At 35.5% G+C, this 18,232-nt stretch overlaps 2 protein-coding genes across 2 annotated transcripts in view; both read right to left on the bottom strand.

The window, feature by feature from the left end:
* The window catches only part of LOC142336380 (kelch-like protein 18), a 117,455-nt gene that overhangs the window by 10,090 nt on the left and 89,133 nt on the right, over nucleotides 1–18,232 (bottom strand). The window contains exons 2-4 of the mRNA XM_075385169.1: nucleotides 10,758–10,955; nucleotides 6,118–6,246; nucleotides 5,289–5,553 (exon numbers count right to left, since the gene is read on the bottom strand). Coding sequence (XP_075241284.1) covers nucleotides 5,289–5,553; nucleotides 6,118–6,246; nucleotides 10,758–10,945 — 582 coding nt within the window. The 5' untranslated portion in view covers nucleotides 10,946–10,955. The remainder of the gene's footprint in view (nucleotides 1–5,288; nucleotides 5,554–6,117; nucleotides 6,247–10,757; nucleotides 10,956–18,232) is intronic.
* On the bottom strand, nucleotides 11,464–15,276 carry LOC142347088 (uncharacterized). Its single transcript, XM_075398910.1, has 4 exons — nucleotides 14,921–15,276; nucleotides 14,161–14,370; nucleotides 12,335–12,707; nucleotides 11,464–11,919 (listed from the first exon to the last, which is right to left on the bottom strand). Exons 1-4 carry the CDS (start codon nucleotides 15,248–15,250, stop codon nucleotides 11,552–11,554), a joined length of 1,281 nt encoding a protein of 426 aa, XP_075255025.1. The 5' UTR covers nucleotides 15,251–15,276; the 3' UTR covers nucleotides 11,464–11,551.

Below are 18,232 nucleotides of genomic sequence, written 5' to 3'. Positions count from 1 at the left end.
CATACTCTAAACTTTTATCAGACCGTGGAATAGGTTTTCTAGCACTTGAGAATGGACAAATATCAAAAACTGACAAATATTTTAGGAAAACTTATACAGATTTTATCAAAAAAAATGCTGAAGACATTAAAATGTTGAAAACCATTCCATTACATCTAGAAGTTCTAAACGCAGTGCCCTATTATCAAACCTTAAAGGAGATTCGCTGGCCCAAGAGGCTGGAAAAACTCCAAAAATGACAAAAATTGTCAAAAAACTTGAAAAAAATTGCAAAAATTAGTATCATTTTGCGTGTTCATGTTTGTGGTACCAAAAAATGTAGCTCATAAAATGTTCATAACAAGTAATTTTTATCTCACATAAGACCTTCATCAACTATTAAAAACTTCAACTTCAGACTAATCAAACAAAAAACTAAAAAAATGACAAAAAGCATGAAAAATTGCACCATTTTGAGCTCAAAAACTTAACCTTAAATTAAGGCCATCCCAGCAGCTGCACTACTCTAAGCACTTGAAAGACTACTAAAGCCTACTTTGGGCCTCTAATGAAACTAATGCCCGCTGGGCTTTACCTGTTTATCCCGATTTGAAAGATCAAAGTCATTGTAAAATGTGTGAACAGATCTTGAATACAGCGCCCCAATACAATTCAAATTCTTTGAATTGTAAAAATAGGAGCGCTATAATAGCCGGTTGAGAAGATGAGGGCGGCTATTAAAAAACATAGCTGGCAGATTGCCAGAAAATAGCCGCAATAGATTCGTAGATCGGCAGTCTAAAAAAGACAGTAAAAAAGACAGACCAAAAAAATTCGTCTTTTCATTGAAGGCTGATCTGTTATATTTTGATTAAAAATCTGTATAAGTTATTGCTGCCTCTATTAGCTGATCTCAAATAACCTTCATTTAGAGTGACGTCACACATGCAATTCAGTTGAAATTGCATGAACGAATGAACAAAAAATGGCTGTGACGTCATATGGTCGTAACAAAAATCATGACGACGAAATAAAAAAAAACCAAGAGAAGGCCAATAATAGCCTCAGCTATCGCTGTGCGGCTATTGAACATAACGACTAGCGTCGGGCGAAGAAGTCTCAAACGACTGGCGAGCGGTTGGCTTCGCCAGTTGCTAGCTACGGTTAAGTAGCTATCTTCGTCAGTAGCTAGCACGGAGGGGGTTAAGAAGGGGGTCACACTTTTAAGAACCGCCCTTCATCCCATGAATTGATGTTTTCAAAATAGTATCAGTGAAACATAAACCGACTAAAGTCGGAAAAATTGCTCTCGAAAGACAGGCGGCGCAATTTACAGGGGCTGTAGCCTCGATAAAATTTTCTTTATGGTTGCGAAAATATCAGCCGACAGCCAGATTCAAACGCGATGTAATGCTAAAAGAACAAACTATTTGAATTTTTCACCATTCTAAGCTTTTCACGCATCATATAGTTTTATGTATATTGAAACAGCTCATTAACAAAAGATTTTCATATATTATGGAATTATTGTTACGGAAATCTAACAAAACATTTGCAAACAATCAGAATAAGTACTGTCTCTTTTTCACTAACTGTCAATGTTTATCCAATTCCTCCCCAAAAATACATTTTTTAAACCAAAATCACATGCTCCATAATCAAGGTATCTCACATTAAAAATGACTCCGATCATTGAACTGGGTAAAGATTGAACTTAAACAAAATTTTGGACTTTCAATTTTTAGTCATCGCTTTCCTATGACCTTTTTTCAAGTCCTTCAATAAGGTATCAATAAGGTATAAGGTATAAAGGCAGGCCTTTTCACAAGCAGCAGCATATGTGCAAAGTGTGATAAAAAGTATCATCTTTTAAATTTTTATATATTACTTGATGGGTTGGAAGATTTGTAATTGAGATAGAGAACGATAACATTTTAGCTGAACAAACGGACAACATATGGTTTCAAAGTCGTAAAAAGCATTAGCTGCCAGTTCACGGATTCAAGCAAGTAAGCGCAATCAGAAAACACGTGAACCATTTTAATAATAGCACTCAAAAGAAAAACGCTAAAAACAGAAGTCAAATAGCCGCATGTGAAAAATTCACCACCAATTGTTGTTCAGACACCAATTTTTCACTCCACCTCAAAGGTACTGTAAAAAACATCACGCTTCAAACAAAATAGCCACTTCGCTCCTTTTACTACTCCAGTGTGACTAAAAGCAGCACTCTCAATTGACTTCCCATTAATATGAAAAGTCGAAAAAAAGCGAACAGATCCTAAAAAAGACAGCACACCAAATCAAAACCTTTGAATTTAAAAAAACAAACCAAGAGAAGGCCAATAACATACCCAGCTATCGTTTTGGGTCTATTAAAAACGCTGAAAACTTACTCAACGGCAACAATTAAGGAAAAATTATCAACTCATCTATGGAATTCGCAAGGTTGGCTCGTTGGTGCTTAGTTGAACGTTTAAAGGTCTAATAACATCATTAATCATTAAAAGATCATTTCAAGTTTTTTTGGGTTTTTTAAAACGTTTCCAAATGATTCCTTAACAAATACAAAGTGATTTGATTAAACCTTAAAATTTTTAAAACATAGCCGGCAGATTGCCGGAATAGCTGCGAAAGAGACTTGCGTGCCGTAAAATACAGATGGAAAAAGATACAGAAGTGAGTTGATAATAGATATCGCCGCCGCCTATAAAACTTACAAGTTTATTTCAAAGGAGGTTGTTTTTGGGTGCAAAAAAAGTTTCCCTGTCGCGTCTCGAACCGGCGATCTCCGGATTAACAGCCAGTCGCCTTATCCACTCGGCCGTCGGACCATACAATCTGTTTTCTTACAATCAACTTTGTTTTAGGAACAGATTCTGTTTCTGAATAACCGCAATTTAGGTCACGCAGAAAGCGTGAAATCAAGCGCGAAAAAGCCATTTAAGCAGCGACGAGACAGAATGTTCTAGAACAAATGTAAAACGAAAATAAAGCGTCAGACGACGAAACAAAAAAACATAGCCGGAAGAATTCCGGAAGCGACTCGAAGCGTCAGAACTTCACTAACAAAACCGCAATTGCAACGGAAGCCACTACCTTTTGTATTAAACCATTAACTCACTAGGTCCCCAGGTCTGCTCTAAAAATTGGTGAAACTTAAACCACTGTCAACAAGAGAAACAAAATGCAGCAAAATTTTATATTATTGAAACGTTTGGTAAAGTTAAAACAATCCAAATCAATTAAGGTGGTAAAAAACAGATAGTCTGAAAAAGCTGACAAGGTTATCAACAGCCCTCAAATAATTCATGATTCTAATCTGAAAAAGATCGCGAAAGCAGACGGCAGATAATAATCTTAGAAACTAAGTTAAATCTTTTCAAAAAAGAAAGCTCAATTTTAAGAATCAGAAACAGATAGTCTGAAAAAGCTGACAAGGTTATCAACAGCCCTCAAATAATTCATGATTCTAATCTGAAAAAGATCGCGAAAGCAGACGGCAGATAATAATCTTAGAAACTAAGTTAAATCTTTTCAAAAAAGAAAGCTCAATTTTAAGAATCAGAAAACACCTTTAACTACACTTCTAATCACTGCGATTAAGACAAAAAACAACACACACCTGTTCCTTCTTTTACATAAGCTAGACAAAATGATTTCATACTAAATCAAAAATAAAATTGATCATAGAAAATACATAAGCCGCAGAATTTTCAAAGGCAGAAAATCGTTTTAATTAATACCAAGGCCGGAAGAAAGCTGTAGTAATTAGTCATAAGTGGACATTTTGGGAAAAGCTTGCTATCAAACTCTCAGTACTGCCTTATGTTGAACGAAATCAATTGCAAACCAAAGAAATGACGAAAATCTAAGAAAAAGCTGAAATCATTTATTTTCTACAACTGAAAAAATCATTATACCGAAAATAAATGTAGGTGCCAGGAAAAAACTAGAATCATACTAACTAGAGTGTAAATATGGGCACAATGTAAGGAGCACCGTAACAAAAAGACATTCTTAATTTTTGAAAGTTGAAAATCAATTTAAAAAAATCAAGAAAAACGAATACATTTCATTGTTCAGCATTCAAGACATAGAAAAGATAACTAGCCATCCAGTACAAAGATCTATTCTCCTGAAGAGAACAGAAAATAGGAAAAAGCAGAATTCATAAATACGAAAAACTGAAACATTCTGCAAAAAAATGGTCAAAAAACTTTTAAGACTGCATATATGAAAAAGTTTTACATGTTTTTTCCAAAACTTAACGCCAACAAATGATTGAATTTTTATTGAAACGAAATTAAAGTCCCTCATGTTGCACAAAAAACTATTTCTAGCGATTACAACCAAAATACAAACGAAAAATTGACGAAAATCGGAAAAAAAACTATCAAAATCGTATTAGCATATGTACAATTTTAGGAAACAAAATTACATCGAGGTAGAAAGAGGCGTTGAGCATAGGAATTATCAAAGAGAAGTTCCCATATTAACTGATTTTTGACAAAAAGACGGTTAAAAGATCCAAAAATGAAGAAATTAATACTATAAAAGCCAAAAATTAACTAAAAAATCAAGAATTATGTGCCAATTTTCAACTTGAAACGCATTTTCAGGCTCTGCAAAACACTGTGGTATCAATTTCCGAGGTTGACATTTCAATATAGTATCGAATAAAATTTATTTCTACAAGAAACCAAATTAAAAGCAAAAAAATTGGGCCACTTAGACGAAAAAACGGCTAAAAACGGTCATCTATATGTGCAATTCAGTCAAAAACTTCTTTTCAAAGTCAAAAAGTCATTCACTAAACGCAGCGCATGATCAAAAAACTTCTCTCGCTTAGCAAAAATCTGTTCACCAAGACAGCTTTTCTCACTTTCGCTTTTAGGTCAGAATGCCGCGTGAACAAATCTACTTCCTGTAAAAAAAAAAAACCGAGAGAAAACCAATACTCCTCTTCGAGTCGTAAAAACCAAGAGCACCGCAATATAGCTACGCTCAGCTTACAGCTTCGCAGCTATAATTAATCAACGATGCGAGAGGGTATATTCTTTCGAGTGGACAGCGGACTAAGTACTAATATTACCATATCTTTCGTTAATGAATTCAATTCAAAGTGACACAGAACTTGAGATAAAACGTGCTAACTTCGAATTCATTGCTTGTAGATGACTGCTTTGTCAGTCCAGAGAGAATCATTTACTCAACAAGTCTTTGGATTGGACTTCAAATTGAGATTTGATCTACGCAAAAATCAAAGTGGAGATTTGGTAAAAAATGAGAAACCAATTCTGACTCACTTCAAACGGTAGACTTAGATGCATTGATGATTGCACAAAATCAGTGAAGCTCTTGCGCAAGAACCTCTTGGTCTCCATGTGAAGCGAATCGCAGAGAAAAGTGTCAGCAAATTTGAGAATGTCGAAACAGTTGGACACGTGGATGTTATTCTGCATGAACTTGCAGCACTCTTCCTTTATTGCAGTCAGTTGGAGGAAACAGGCTCCTGTCACTAATGATTGCACGTTGGATAGCGTAATGAGGAGCTTGCCGTTGTAAGCAAAGCTGAAAATAAAATTTTTCCAAATAAGTGCTATTGTGCAAGAACACGCGCTATACAAAATTAAATGTCAAAGTATCCTGTTTAATTACAGAACAGCCAACATTTAAACTCGATGATTTAATTGAACAGGATGCTCTTTGATTAACGTGAGACGGATACCACAACGGAGATGAACAGTTATCACAAGAATCATACTTTAGTGTAAGGATACCAAGCAACATTTTCCAACATACTGAGCAAAATGAATGTCGCCTCCACTTTCATTTCCTTATACCACATGAAATATCCACACAAGACGTCAAAATCTACCAAAAACGTAAATTTGTCCTCTAGATAAATGGGAGCTGTTTCTTCACCCAATGAACACAATCTTTGCTTTTATTACAATGTGTGAAAAAACTAAGGTTCTTCTGAAAAGATAATGCTTTTTATAACCTAATAAGAGGCGGGACTAGTCATTACAATTGTTATATACCGTTATAAGTTTGTAATAACGTTCATTGTGATTGGCCAAATTCAACCGGGGATAGAGGAAACAGTTGTTCTAAATATTTTAATTGTATAACCTGATGTAAGCCTCCATGGCGACAGCGTCTATGCTGTTCTCGTCCACTGCAATCTCCTCCTGATTCTCCTCCGCCATTCCTAGAGTGAACATGGAACGGAAGTAGGGGATGGAGGCTGCCAGCACCAACCTATAACAAAACAATCAGTGGAAAATTCTAAAGAGCAGAAAGCAAACGTCTATTGGGCAATTAAAGCTCTTGGGTACAAATAATATTTCTAGACCAAATGCCTAAAAGCTGTAAAATAAACCAAAGGGATGCAGATTTTTATCAACCTAGGTGCAATTTGAAATATACCCAGCATATTGTCTCAACATAGCCGCAAAAGATTCCTCAAGCCCTCGATTGTGGTTGAACAGAAAATGAAAAAACATAACCGACAAATTGCCGGGAAATAGCCACGGTTGACGCGCTTGAGGCAAATCGTGATTGAAGCAGAAAAAGAAAAAAAAGAAGACATAAAAATTAACAGACTTTTTCCCAAAGTTTCAGAAAGTGTTCGTTTTCGGTGTGCAGTTTCAATTAGCTTCTAACTTCAGTAGATTAATTCAGCTTCCAAATTGAAAGCTATTAAGTTTTTAAAAAATATCACCTAGCAGTCGCTTCAATGAACTTTGATAACCTAATTCATTATGACTTAATGACCAGGCTTAATCTGTTTATCCTGTTTCTTTTGATTTTGCTCTTTTGACATTGACCATATTCACTATATTGCGTAATTCAATGCGTGAAAGACAATCAGGGTAAAAAACAATCCATTCAATTGAAACAGTGAGTGAGGTAAGTCACGAGTCAAACGTGAATACCTTGACCTTTGTAAACCGAAAAAGATCAAAAGGTAAAACGAATATAAAAACATAGCAGGGCAAGTCCTGACGTACAGTTCAAAGAATTTCCATTGACGAAACAAAACGCTAGAACCAGAACGGACTATGAATTGGGAAAACCATTTCTAATAAATCACAAAAAAATTTAAAAGAAAATTAATGTAAAAATGTCACATGTGAACAAAAAACCACTAGCGAGAAATGGATCAAGCAAAAACTAGGTCTAGAAGGAACTATGAATGGATAAGGAAAACCACTTAGAAAAAAATCCGATTCAAAAAATCGAAAAAACGGTAATAATCAAAGTGAAATTGCCGCAAGTGAACAAAAAACCAATAGCGAGAAAGCGAATTTTTGTTCAAACACCGTTTTCTGACTACTTAAAATTAGAGCGAAAAAATTCCACGTCGCAAAACCACTCGCTTTTTCGCTCCTCTTACTGTTTCAGCGTGACCAAAACCACTACTCCAATTTGACTTCAAAAATCATGTGTGAACAGATATTAAAAGACAGCGCCCCAATACAATTCAAATTCTTTGAATTGTAAAAAAAGAGACTTAAATAATAGACGTTGAGAAGTTGACGGCGGCTATTAACAATGCAATTATTTTTAACAGATTGAACAATGGCCGAATTCCAGAAACATAACAGGAACATTGCCGGAATAGCTGCCAAATAGACTTCTGTGCCGCCAGAAACAGATACAAACAGATGAGTTGAAAACAAGTTATCCCAGCCACCTAAAAACTAACTCAACGGGTTGCATCATTAAGATTTTAGGATACAAGAAATTTTGAAAAGAGTTTCGAACCCTAATCCACGGCGTAAGAATCAGAGGCATTAGCAACTCGGCTATTTGGTCCTTGTCACCTTTGATCTTACAGTTTTATAATTTTGCAATATAGTTAAAGCAAAAAGCAAGAAATGAAGAGAGCAAAAGTCACTGCTTAACTCAGGCGAAAGAATGTTCTAGTGAACGAAAACAAATGTAAAACGAAAAAGAGCCCGACGACTAAACAACAATACATAGCAGGATAAGTACCCAATTACAATCCAAAGAATTGACTGGAAACGTTTAAGGCTCCTCAATTGACTTACAGAAGAATTGCGTAACACAATCTCAACAAAAAATTTTTGCAAAAACTATCAAACCAATTTGTATTGTAGATATTCAAGTTCTTAAGGTAGCGACAACCAATAATAATTATAAGAAAATTCGAAAAAAACATCGGCAATTCACAGATATCTTTCTGGACACAAACGACAAGAAGCACAAGGCACAAAATAAGAACTGTTTGTAAAGATTTTTGTGTTGTTAAAAAGGATCCGAGAAACCCGCAGCAAGATAGACCACAGATTAACTAGCAGCTTTCACTTAAAACACGTTTAAAAAATGCACTTAAAAATGAATTAAAAATCTAAAAAAAAAAACTTAATTTAATTAAAACTTAGGTTACGTCCAAAGACACAAAATATTTGAAAATCGCAAATTTTAATACATATAACAGCATCTTATAAAAAACACAGCACCAATACAATCCACATTCTTTGTTACGCCAGTATTTCATGGTTATCGTATAAACTCTCTGCAAAAATATCAATTATTAGCGACAAAATTTCAAGTTCCATGTTCTTGCTTCTATTTTTTTATTGTTTATTTGGTATTATTAACCAAAATTTTTCCTCCTTGAGTTGTTTGGGATTACTTCCAACAATAAACTGTTCGTGAAATTCTTGAAATTAGTGACGAAAGAGCTTAACTCCCAGCTCACTTTGGAGTGCGGAAAAAGAATCCTCAAACTACGGCACAATACCACCAAAGATGTAAAACGCAGAAAAACTACTTTAAAAATCTCCAAAATTCACTTTGAATGACAAACAAACTCAACTTTCCGAGATAAAACTCTAATCCGCGAATTCGGCAACGGTAATAACGTTTTCACGGTCCAGAAGACGATCAGAATCAAATACTCAGCGAAGGAAAAAGTAAATGAATAATGCCGACAAAAAGTTTCAATCTCATATACTTCATGAATAAAATTTTTTGAAAAATCAGTTTCTATATTAATGTAGAGAGAATAAGAATATTTGTTGAGACTTAACATATGTTGTGAGAAAAACTTACATTGTTGATTCAAACCTTAACGAGTTTTTCATTTTTTTAACACCTCGGATACAGTTGGAGTCAATTTTTGAACAGTGAGCACATCAGATAAACTTACACAGACAGCCGGAAAATCGCCTTTTAAATTCATTATTTGTTAAAATAAAAGCACGTTACAAAAACAAGTTTTTGATAAGGGACAAAATTCAGAATTTAAATAACAACTTTTAGTTTTAGAATACTTCGGTAAGCCATGATAACATGTGGTGTCATATTTAGGGGAGATATCAAGCTTTGGGCGATTAATTTTCACAAAATTTCTGTTTTTCTGTTTTGTTCTTAAAGTTTTCTTAAAGATTGTATTGTATTCGTATACGCCAATTCGGTCACCCCAATGTTTTTGCTCTAAGACAGTATTTGTGAAAGATCTTTGTTCAAGCACAAGCTTGATTTCCTATTTTGTTTTGATTGATTGATGACTTCTGATTTATTTTGATTTGTTAAATTTGCGAGTTTTATGTTTTTCCCACTTGTGCAACCTAGCGATTCATTGTAATCTGGAAATCTCTTGCGAATAAGTAGTTAACATTAGTGACCGTCAAGAAAACAACTGTCAAGAAAACACCGTCAAGCAAATAACTGGAGAAAATGCAGACACAGAAACAGAGCAACGTATTTAAGGACAATTGTGGAATGCAAAGGAAGATATTTTCATCTTCGAAAGACCAGACTTAAAATTAAAACTTGATGTCAATAGCATGCAGCAACGTCAATTGCTGTAACTCGCCGCATCATTTTTCGATCCCCTTGGAATCATCACGCCGTTTTTTATTAGAGTACGATGCATTCTTCATTCGATAGTGAAACAAGGTAACAACTGGAATAAGCAGATCCCAAAGAGTTCCACAACACGACTTGCAGCAATGGGTCGACGAAAATGAACGGATACCAGAAACTTCTATTAGTAGATCCCTAACCCAGATGCTAAGGATGAACTTAACATATTTTGCGATGCATCAAGTACTGCAATAGCAGCGACAATATACATCAGATCAAGCAGCGCCGAAGAAATAACAAATCAATATGTTGTGAGCAAGGCAAGAGTTGCACCCGTTAAAACAACAACCATCCCGAAGTTAGAAATTGAAGCAGCAGCTATGGGAGCAGAACTTGTTTCCTTTGTTCGAAGCAAAATAGCAGTACACTTTGACGAAATTCAATTCTGGACTAACAGTATGACCACATTAGGTTGAATAAGTAGTTAACAACCTTTACAGAGTAGACAATAATTTTGGCCCGCGCCCGTTGGGTTGAGATATAGGTCTGCTTCTATCATTTTCCCTTAGTCAAATACTTATCAAAAATGCGATCCTTGCTTTAGGACTGTTGTTTCTGTAGAATGTAAAATTTTGAATTTTTAAATTTCAGTTCGTTGAAAAGTGGGAGCGTACTACTAAAATGAATACTCAATTAACTTTTGAGCATCTTTTCGCTTATTAAGAAGGGGCGAATATCTCGAAGAGGTCTCATTAACAGCTATACAAGACAATGGTAGCAACAATAGTTATGGCGGCAATGGTTGGAAAAAGACAGGAATATAAACAACAATGTTCACAAAATTGATAAATTTCCTATGACCTAAAGCAGTCAAATAATGGGCGGTTCTTCGACTTCAATTTTGTTCGTGGCAAGAAATAATGAGTACACACCTGTGCGCCGAGAACCTTCTCTCGGCCACTTTGATAGTCACGTCACATAGCTTGCCCTCTCTGCGCATCTCCTGCATGGAAGTGGCAAATCGGAATGCAAACGAGGGCTCCTCATATCTCACCGTCTCTTCTAAGTTGACTCCGTGTCGAAAAGAGGAGGCCGCAGAGCCCGATCTCCGAAACGACATCAAACCATCTGAAAATTCCTCCACTGCGAACAGTTCTCAATTAGCATCAAGATTTCATCCCCTTCGTAGCAGATTATTAATTTCAAAAATAACTTGGACCAAATAAAGCTTTTCAAAATAGCATTTCCGCAGAAAAAACGATTTAAGATGCTCGCAATTTTTGGCTGTCGGATTATACTCTTAAAAACAGCCACTTTGAGGAATAATTCTACCGACAAAATTTTGGAAATAAAATATGATTTTCTGTAAGTTGACTGTACAAGAGGGCCAATTTTGAAGTTGCGAGTTCAACTGACAATTACCTCACACTCCTGCTTAGAAATTAAATATTTGACCAATACACCCACAGAAAACTCCTTTCTCTCCTTTTATTGAGATAGGCAATAGTTTACATAATAAGGCAAATTAGCCTATCGCTACGCAGTTTCTACTCTACAGAGATATACATTCAAGCACACTTCATTGTGTCTGAGCCATCAAACTTCACTTTTCCACAACAGAGTAAGAAAGTTCAAAAATACTGTCAAAATCAACTCAATAAATATGCAAACATGCTTAGGCAGTCTCCAGGGCTGGGAATAAATTAATTTAATAAAAAAAATCGGACTATCTTTCTGAAAGTCTGTAAGTTCCGCGTCGCAGCATGTCAAGTGACAGTTTAATCTTGGTTGAGTCATTCAGTTTCTTCAGCTGAAGTTCCGTTTGATTGATGGCCAATATTGTACAAACACCTCTCCAGTTTCCCTCTATTAGCACGTGTTGGCCTTTAGAAAAGGTAGTCGAATTGTAAACAAGATGTTTGTCTTCCAAATAGACATGGTTCAATTTCTGATTGGAACAGTTGTACGGTAGTGCGTCCGAATGATGAACGCCTGAGAAGCCCTTAGATTCAGAGATCACATTCGTCGTTTTTGTTTGATTGTTCACCCCACCGCTGTTTCCAGCATTCGGAATATTAGAAGCTTTGTATTTGCCTTAAACACAAAAAATTCTTAAGAATCTGATTAACAGAAACATAAGATTACTGCTTGCATAGATAAGATTACAAAAGCACCAAAAAGTATATCCCGTTGGCGATTATCACTTCAGTCCTGCCTTCAAATCAACACCTTGAACAAGTCGCAAACCCTAGGTTTTTTCGATTACACCATGCGAAACGGCACCATAATTAGCTGGGGAACGACTTATCGATAGAAATGACGTCAATTCAAATTGCGCTTAAATCGTCTATTTTAGGAATTGGATTCTGAGGTGGATTCTGCAGTTTGGTTTAAACCTTATTCTTGAATTTAATGTTTCCAGGGGTGGATACAGTCCGTGGAAGCAATTTCCTAACAGAACAGGCCAAATTGATGTTCCTCTGGCATCGACATCACATCATTATCTCACCTTTGGTCACTATCATGAGATCCTTTAAAACTTCATCGTCCGTTAAGCGAACATCCAGTTTAGCAAGCAAAGAGTCAGCTCGGAATCCGTTGCCTGTTAATGTAATGCTGTTTCCAGGCCCCTTCATCCGCGCAACCTCTTCGTACTTCACTGTGGCGTCTTCTTCCTGCTCATGATCCAACAGCCCAGAGTGAGTAGCAGTCAGAACCGACGTCTCAACCATGCTGTCGTCTAATTGCACGTGATTCTCATTAGTAGTTGATAAAAATGTATTGACGACAGAGATATTTCCCAAGGTTGGATCTATTTCTGGTGAAACGTGACATGCTGCTGCTTCAGCGTTTGCCTTGCGTCGAAGCTTTCGCGTCAGCACCTGTCAAAAGTTGGATTCAAGATAAATTGCTTTCATAAATTCAGTGGGTAACAAAAAAACCATAGCCGATTAACGTCGGGTGAATCGCTCAAACGATATGCGAGGGGTTGACTATGACAATTGCTAGTTTATCCTTTGTGAGCCTATATTCACTGATTGGTTGCCCTTCACATGAATTCAAGTCTACTCAGCAGATTCAATGAATCACCCACCGTTAGACTAGTAAGGCTCTAAGACAACTGCTCAGTAATTTAATGCACTCGGGCTTTAACAGTTTCTCTGTTTGTTACTAGAGAAGTCAGCAACTTTTATGATCAGACAAAAAAATCTGAAGTACAGAAATTACAAAAGGCCAGCAGATCTAACATAATTACAAAATTTGTTTGCGAGCAATTAAAAAGCTTCTGAACATGTTTATGGCATAAAAATTTGAAGAGCAATGTGAAATAATATAACGACGGATGTAATGGTAGGTAATGAATGACTGGGACTTATTGGTTCTCCCATTATTTTCTTGATTTTGATTTTCGAAAATGTTTCAATTGCCTTGATTGCCAGTCACTATCGTGGCGCAATATGGGTTGAACAGCGATGTCAAAAATGTTTTGCGTATTCTCAAGTTTCAACAAATAACGGAAAACTACAAACGGTGACTAAAACAGTCTGAAAAGACTAAAACCATAAATAGGACTCAACGATAAAGTTTTCCACGCTGAAAACCACTATGGCTAATCAATATGACCAATCTTGATTTTCCACTTTTAAAAAATTAGCAATATCAATAATAAAACCTCTCAAGAAAACTGCGTCAGCAATGAATCCTCATTAATCCGCTAAAATGAGCATCTATGTGAGAAAATTGCTACATTTTAACCCCTCTAATTCAAAAATGTACATTGGAGCTCATAGTACATTGGAATAAAAAGGAATTCAAGAACAATTTATGCTGCCAGTGACTGAATGAGGATTTAAAGCCTACCAAATTTCAAATTTGACCTTCACGCCTTGAAGTTCTGCTTACTACGGAGTTTCCGTGAACCGAAGAGTTAAAGCATACTAAAGCTCTTAAGAGAGCTGCTCAAACACTCAATGACCTCAGAGACTTTACAAGTTTATCCCGTTTGTGACGACAGAAAGTCACCTTAAACCACTCAAGAGAGCGAAAGTAAGTTCTAGAAAAGTCTAAACACTGAAGCAAAAATTTTGTATAGAAAAGTTCTTAGTACCCAAAATGGATGAGGGTGGGAAAACAGACAACCTAAACAATTTTTTTTTAAAAAAATCGAGGTAAAATTGCGAAACGCTTTTTTACACTGTCGTTTTGAAAGACCAAAATCAATAGCTATTTACAAGACACAAAAATAGGCTAAAACTATATGCATTCAGCTAAAAACAATTTACCAGTTCAAGAAGACTTTTCTCGTCATCGAACTTTAAAAAAGGAGCAACTTACTTGCCCACCGTTATCAGCATTTCCAGTGCATGCCATCAAATTGTCTCCGTTGGTCTTGCCACTCTTCAACTTGCCCACAATAGCTTCCCTTTGTCTCTCCAAACTTGACAACATCTCACTTAAAAGCGCTTCTTTTCTCTGCTCCAAGTCCCTTGCCAGCTTTTCTACTTCAATTCTGTGCCTTTCTTCCAGATTCTCCGCCTTTTTCACCTAGAAGTTTTCAGTTGTCTGTTTCAATTGTGAATTGAAAATTTACACCTCGAGCAACTAATTGGAATTTATACGTAGGCTCACAGAAAAAACGTAGGCTCACAGAGAAAACAGGCAAAGTCAGACTTTTGCGTTCCGCCAATTTGATCAATGACTGGTCAAACATGGTATCTTATTTTCTGGGTTTCAAAAGGTTCAAAATAAAGCACTGCCGTCAACTAAAAAGCCAAATAACAGGGAAAATAGTTTCGATTAGCTAAAGTTTAAAACAAATTAGCAGCTAAGCAAGGCACCAAATAGTCACGAGCAATACCACGCAACTAAATGTCACCAACTATTCTTATGTCATCGAAAAAAATTAGAACGCCATCGAGCGTTCCAACAACGTCGACATGAAATGATTATCAATGAGCACTGTCAAAATAATTGCGTTCAATTTAACTCGACCTGTTTTATATGCATATTCTGTGTAATAGTTTTAAATGATCTGTGCATTTAAATAGTTCTTACTCTATGGAATATACTACCGTACTGATGAGAAGTCACGTACATGCAGCTGATGCTCGTTTTTCAACTTCTGTCTCAGTCTTTTGTTCACATCGACACGCTCTCTGTTCACTTCGGCATTCACACCGTCCTCAATCATTTCCAAGTCATTGTCAACTTCGTCTAAGAGCTGTGTACATAAATACTTTGCTTGTTTTGCGCACTCGGATGTTGATCCAATTCTCTTTCGGTGGATACTAACAGATCCATCATTGTAATTTATAGGCGTTTCAAGAAACTGCAACAAACTGTCTGGAACTGAAAACGGATAACAAGGAAAATCTGTCAAATTCTGTTCATAGAGATAACGGTCAGTTTCATCAAAAAACGACATAATCAGATGTCAACATTTGCTCCTGAAACGATACAGCGATTCTGACATCGAAAACAGTTCTGATTCAGCACTTATTTCGGCAATAATTATCAACAAGGAGGCTCGTTAAATATGCGTTTGCACATGTTCCGACCCGAGCTCATGTACACTTTTGACATACTTGTCAACCAAATGAAGATAACAAAAATAGATGTTTGAGTTTAAGAAAATCGTTCCACAACCTGACTATTAATTGAATTACATAATGTAATGCCTCATTACACCACCAATGAGATCTGCCATTAAAGAGACTACGAGAAAAAAACCGACAACAAAATAAGCAAAAACAAAAATTTCACGGCAGAAACCCAATATCTAAATTTAAAAGCGCCTAGTATCAACGTCAAAATGCAATCCGATAAAACCCTAACTACACAAATTTAGTTTTCCTAACTATACAGCAGATGGATACTTTCCTTAATGAGACTAGGTAACAATTCGACGAAGAGAAGAAAAAATGAGGTTAAAATCAAAAATCAATCAACATTTTTAAACCAAATAATTCCAGAAGTCTAAAAATCATTAGCTTATAATGAAATAATTCTTGATAAATTTACTAAAAAGATATCATGACACCAATGGGACCAGACTTTGGTTAGACTAAGCCATAGAAACGGACAAAAGAAGCAGACTACAAACGATTTGCGAAAACAAAGTATTGACACAATTAAAATCATTAGCTTTTATCTGAGATAATTTATTTTTAATTCAATTGCTGTTTATACTAATTCAGCTAAAGGATTTTAACTGAATTCACTTGGGCCACATTTGAAAACCATTGGGATCTGCTATAACGCGATTGTGCTGAAAGAAGAAAAAAAAAGAAACACAAAAATTGACCACTCAAAAAACGTTTATGAAAACGCATTTTGTCCAACAAACAAAACATCAGTGACAACATGATATCAGTGAATTTGGTGTTTTTTAAAATACAAAAAATTGGATGGGACCTCTTAATGATGAAAATACATTATAATTTGACGAAAAGAACAACCAAAACTGAAAAGTTTGAAAAATCTTTGAAAATGTATAATGTCATTAACTTTAAGACTATTCGCTATAAACTTGTTGCTTCGGGTAAAATCTCCAATCAATTCTCAATTACAGACTGATGAGACCGGTCAGCAATTTACGGCTACCCAAAGAACAAAAAAAACAGAAACAGCACATTCAGGAAAAAAAATTGAGCGAGAAGTGCCGAACACGTGCCGAAAGTGTTTTTTAAACAGCAAAGTTTCAATTTTTAACAGCAATGGGATTCTTCGTTTTTAACAATATGACTTCAAAAAATCTGAACAAATATATTAGAACCCCGAAATTTGAGAAAACTCGCACTATCAACGCCATTAAATTCCATTGCTTTCAATGGAAGCCAGTGTATACGCAAAACTTTGCCTCGATGCGACGAAAAGTATGTTTCTCAATCATAAGTCATCATTAAGACATTACAACAAGTCATTGACGATGAAAACAACAACAAATACAGGCAAAACCAAAAATTCAGTAGAAAAGTGCAAAAAAGTATCGAAGCAATTTAAACCAAAAGGTCTTCTTTGAACACTTTATATATGATCCATTGAACGTTTTCGCTGAAACAATGCGGGATTGAAGGCGTAAAACTATTAGGTAGAAGATAAAACCGCCAACCAGATTAACTTTAAGTTGAAGTAGAAAGGAAGGGAGTACTGTCAAAAATGAGACTGACTAACAGTTCACGAAAAAAAGTCGATATTGGTTAATGTTGCATTCTGTTCATAGAGATAACGGTCAGTTTCATCAAAAAACGACATAATCAGATGTCAACATTTGCTCCTGAAACGATACAGCGACTCTGACATCGAAAACAGTTCTGATTCAGCACTTATTTCGGCAATAATTATCAACAAGGAGGCTCCTTAAATATGCGTTTGCACATGTTCCGACCCGAGCTCATGTACACTTTTGACATACTTGTCAACCAAATGAAGATAACAAAAATAGATGTTTGAGTTTAAGAAAATCGTTCCACAACCTGACTATTAATTGAATTACATAATGTAATGCCTCATTACACCACCAATGAGATCTGCCATTAAAGAGACTACGAGAAAAAAACCGACAACAAAATAAGCAAAAACAAAAATTTCACGGCAGAAACCCAATATCTAAATTTAAAAGCGCCTAGTATCAACGTCAAAATGCAATCCGATAAAACCCTAACTACACAAATTTAGTTTTCCTAACTATACAGCAGATGAATACTTTCCTTAATGAGACTAGGTAACAATTCGACGAAGAGAAGAAAAAATGAGGTTAAAATCAAAAATCAATCAACATTTTTAAACCAAATAATTCCAGAAGTCTAAAAATCATTAGCTTATAATGAAATAATTCTTGATAAATTTACTAAAAAGATATCATGACACCAATGGGACCAGACTTTGGTTAGACTAAGCCATAGAAACGGACAAAAGAAGCAGACTACAAACGATTTGCGAAAACAAAGTATTGACACAATTAAAATCATTAGCTTTTATCTGAGATAATTTATTTTTAATTCAATTGCTGTTTATACTAATTCAGCTAAAGGATTTTAACTGAATTCACTTGCGCCACATTTGAAAACCATTGGGATCTGCTATAACGCGATTGTGCTGAAAGAAGAAAAAAAAGAAACACAAAAATTGACCACTCAAAAAACGTTTATGAAAACGCATTTTGTCCAACAAACAAAACATCAGTGACAACATGATATCAGTGAATTTGGTGTTTTTTAAAATACAAAAAATTGGATGGGACCTCTTAATGATGAAAATACATTATAATTTGACGAAAAGAACAACCAAAACTGAAAAGTTTGAAAAATCTTTGAAAATGTATAATGTCATTAACTTTAAGACTATTCGCTATAAACTTGTTGCTTCGGGTAAAATCTCCAATCAATTCTCAATTACAGACTGATGA

This window comes from Convolutriloba macropyga, chromosome 1 (genome assembly GCF_964194025.1).
Source record: "Convolutriloba macropyga chromosome 1, txConMacr16.3, whole genome shotgun sequence".
Lineage (NCBI taxonomy): Eukaryota > Metazoa > Xenacoelomorpha > Acoela > Convolutidae > Convolutriloba > Convolutriloba macropyga.
This window is presented reverse-complemented; position numbering and strand designations above follow the sequence as displayed.

Coding starts and splice junctions, on each gene's coding strand:
- LOC142347088 (XM_075398910.1), bottom strand. CDS start 15,250: ATGTCGTTTTTTGATGAAACTGACCGTTATCTCTATGAACAGAATTTG. Junction 14,371..14,920: donor AAAACGAGCATCAGCTGCAT/GTACGTGACTTC, acceptor GAAAACTTCTAG/GTGAAAAAGGCGGAGAATCT. Junction 12,708..14,160: donor ATGCTGATAACGGTGGGCAA/GTAAGTTGCTCC, acceptor AACTTTTGACAG/GTGCTGACGCGAAAGCTTCG.